This window comes from Trypanosoma grayi (genome assembly GCF_000691245.1).
Source record: "Trypanosoma grayi strain ANR4 Tgr_109_V1, whole genome shotgun sequence".
Taxonomy (NCBI): domain Eukaryota; phylum Euglenozoa; class Kinetoplastea; order Trypanosomatida; family Trypanosomatidae; genus Trypanosoma; species Trypanosoma grayi.
Genome location: NW_008825728.1, coordinates 1 through 4,008, shown reverse-complemented (window position 1 = coordinate 4,008; position 4,008 = coordinate 1). Strand labels below are relative to the sequence as shown.

At 51.9% G+C, this 4,008-nt stretch overlaps 1 protein-coding gene across 1 annotated transcript; it reads left to right on the top strand.

Moving 5' to 3' along the window:
- Nucleotides 1–206: 206 nt before the first annotated feature.
- On the top strand, nt 207–4,004 carry DQ04_01091000 (hypothetical protein; the record flags this gene model as incomplete). Its single annotated transcript, XM_009310188.1, has 1 exon — nt 207–4,004. The coding sequence occupies one exon, from the start codon at nt 207–209 to the stop codon at nt 4,002–4,004; it is 3,798 nt and encodes a 1,265-aa protein (XP_009308463.1).
- Nucleotides 4,005–4,008: the final 4 nt, after the last annotated feature.

Here is a 4,008-nt window from a genome sequence, read left to right as displayed (position 1 = left end):
CATTTTTGCATGTCAAGTGTTACCCTCATTCATATTGTTTTCCATTGGCTCGCTCTCGCTCTCTTGTTTCCTTCATCCTAAGTCAGTGAGGAAGAATACGGAACGCAAAGGGAGACAAGTAGTTTCTGTCGCTTTGCATTCGTGAGGCCAAGATCCACACACACACGTACAATCACTGCTGGGCGAACACGAAGCGAAACGTTGGGATGCCTGACGCCAAGCGGGATGCCTTAACGGCTGCAGCGGACAGAGGCGCGGTGGTGCGCACGCAGGAGGGACGGGTGACGGAGCGAGAACTTTTAATTCCAGCCGGCGCGGCACAGCCTTCGACAGTCTCACGTACGCCGCGCAAAGGCCAGCTCATCTCTCTCACACCGATGGAGCGGCGACTAGTCATGGGTGTCGGACGCATGGGGATGACCATCGCCGACGGGCTAGTTCTCTCCAGCACGACGGCTAACCCCGTGCTGACAGTTGCCTTCATCGCCTACGAGTCCTACCGGGCCATCAGTGACTACCGTCACGGGGAGGTCAACACACTGGGCTACCAGACCAGCCTCTCGGATGTGGCCCTACGTGTCGGGAAAGAGGTCGGAACCGCCGCAATCGGTGTTGCCATTGGTCATGGAGTGGGGACGCTTATAGGACTGAGTGCTATTCCAGTAGCAGGGCAGATCTTCGCTACCACACTGCTTTCAGTTACTCTGGGGATTTGTGTTGGTACACTTCTTACAAGGTATGCGGATCGCATCTTTGTACGTCTTCAGCTGCAAACACAGTATGGCTACTCTCCAAACGAACAAAAATCGCGGAAGAGGTTTGAGCAGTTGTTGGAGGCCCAGCATGATCTATCTTCTTTTGAAACTTGTCGAATTGTACAGCACTACCGAGATTACAGAGTAGCGTGTGGCTGGGAAAGTCACACCGATGTCGACGACTACCGTGCTTCGGCAGATATTACGATGATGCCTGTTTCATTCCAACATTTTGGGATTGTCCAGCTGCAGCGTAAATGGGGTTTCCTCAACGAGCGTGGTGAATGCAAAAAGGTTTATAAAGCGCTCCTGTTGCTCCATCATCCAGACAAGGGTGGTAGTAGTGATCTCGCTGCGCAGCTCAATCATGATTTTGAGGTGTATGCCTTCTGCCAGGGGTGGCAAGAAGATTGTCCAGCTATATATCAAACAGGATCGACTACAGGACGAGGAACTACAGATTCTGAATTTAAAAAACGAAAAAAGAGTCCCATTGTTGACTTTCTGCGATCACTGTTTCGTCCTGCGAGTAACTCCACTGTGGAAGCAGAGGGCCTTCGGCAGCATGGGCTTCTGGCGTTGGAGGCTGGGACACCCTCAGAGCTACATCGTCTTGATGAGCTTAACTGGGAATTCAATGAAGAAGAAGATATAAAAGATGGGAACCCAGTCTTCGGCACGAGCGCAACGGTCAAACAACGCAGTGTTTCTCGTGTATTGGCATCAATTCAACGGAGTTATCAACTCGCTACAGAAGCAACCACATTTGCTGGATTAGTTCACTTGTACAAGCAGCCCGAGAGGTGGGCACAGTTGGAGCAAGATGTTTTCGTGTTCAACTGCCTGCAGGCGTATGTAAAAATTGTTGATGAAAAACCAGAGGGAGACATCTTCTTCGCGTCAAGAGAGCACCTCTGCCGCAGTTTCCGGTGGAGCACAAAGGAAGAAGCTCTTGCACTGCGTGAGGAACGGAGGGAGGCGATTGTGTCCCTTTGTTTCCCCCCAACGGTATCTGTCACCTTGATGGAGGCGCTGGAGTTGTGGCGAACGGCAAAGAGTCTTGCTGAGAGTTTTTTCAAGCAGTGTGCCGGTGGTGACGGGGATGATGCAGAGGCAATATCGGCGGTGGAAGGCACGGGCCAGACACTAGATACACTTTTGAACATACAGAAAGCTCTGCAGAAGATGACGGATCGCAGCACAGAGCAGTGGAAAGACACAGGGGCTTCTGATGAGGAGTGTGTGGAGCCATCCTTTGTAGAGGAAGTAAAGGGACTTGGACTTACTGCGAGTTGTGCACTTGCCGGGGCACACGCCTTAAGTATGCACGAAAAACTATGGAAAATGTGTGAAGACTATTTCAAAGGGCGAAGGCGGAAGCTTGAGACTCTCACTTCACTCCTAAATGAGATTGACGAGATACGAAGTCAACTTAATACTCTCCCTGTTAAAGAGTGCGAAGCACTCCAAGCGCGGCACGACGACTACATAAAGCAAATCTTTCTTGTTCACCATGTGTTCGGGGAAGTAGATGCTATCACCAGCGAACTGTATGACGTGTATACGATGCACCTCAGTGAAAAGTCTGGCATCCTCAAGAAGCTGCCTTCGTCGTGCGGGCTGTGTGTCCACGAGAAACTAGAAATGCCTCGCTTTGTAAAGTACGAGCGAGAACGCACACTGATGAATTACATGAATCTTGAAGTGGAACCCCGAAATGCAATGGACCCCGCCAGCTCTCCGGTGGGCTACGAGATGAGTGTGGAATGTCTCGGTGAGGTGACAGCGGTTGAGTTCGCGCTACTCCGCGCCCAGTATTCAGACCCTCTTACAGGCACCGTTACACCATGTTGGCTGAAGTGTTATACATTCTCGAAGAACGAGGGTGAAGAAGCACCGAATCGCGCTGCTGAGTTGTTTAGTCATATAATGGAGCGTGAAATTCGCGTCCCCGAATTGTGTGCGAGCCATCGAGTGACATGTGTGACAGATGTGTTTTGTGATGAATACACACGAAGAATATTCTTTCACGTTCCGCGAGGTGGTACGCAGTTACGTTTCAGTTCAACTCATGATGTTAACAGGAGGATTATGCGACTTGGGGTTCGCTGGCTTCACGACGCACTGCAGTCCATTATTGAGCTTCATTCATGTCAATTGGTGCATGGGGCCATTTCCCTTTCCTCTTTTACATATGATGACTTTGGAAATACAACACTGGGGTTTTTTTCTAGCGCGGCGCGTGACCATGTACGAGACACCTCAACTCCGTTGGATGATGTAATCAACTTTGCTGCCTNCCTGCATGCAGAAGTGCTTCCATACCTTCAAGGCGCAGCACTGCCAGTCACTCCAGTACGTCCATTACCCACCATGTCAAAGGTTGACGAGAGGTTTTCAGCACCTGAGCAAAAGAAACAGTTACAGCAACAACAACAACAGGAAGTGCTTCACGTATTTCGGGAGGTTGCAGACCGCTTGATTGGAAAAGTGGAGCCCCAGTGGTCTTTGCTGGACGCGCGAACGTTTGTAAGACGATTTTTGGAATTTAGCTACGACAGCGATGAGCGGAATTATCTTTTTACAAAGGAGGTGTCGTATCCCGCTTTCTGGGCGACACACAAGAGCATCATACCCGTCTCACTCGTTGCGGATCGCCGCGTAAATCTTGAGTTGCCACCGGGCGCAGGTGTGCTCCTCAACCGCAATCTTCACCTTTGGGAAATCTACTGGAAGTGTCGGCGAAAAATGGTTCAAAAACGTGGTGGTGGATTCTTCTCCACACCAGCAGGATTCAAGAAACGGGTTCCCTTCCTTCCTTGCAGCGACGATTGTGAGGTAAATGAGCGGTTTCTTTGGCGGACGTGTGGGGATGAGGAAGAGGCCTGGCAAATATGTCTTGAGGGCACCCTGGACACGGCCCTTCGGTTGCGTTTATGGCCCCCATGGGCGCAAACAGGGGGCAGGGAGGAACGCCGCGCCGGCGACAACGCCGCCGCCATTTGGGGGGTGGTTTTCCGCGTTTCGCTTGGCACGGTCGTTGAGGGCGATGGCGGCTACCGCCGTGAAAAGGGAGGTCCGAGTCGACGCCGGATCTCCTCATTACAAAAAGACCTCGAGCGGGCTGCCGAACAACACAGCGTGCTTCTGAGCGGGTGTGGTGGGGCCGCCTCCGAAAACTGGGAGGTGGAGGTGCCCTCGCCCACTGCGCGCTGCTATCCGGAGTATATGGTTTGCGCGCCTGCGTGAACTA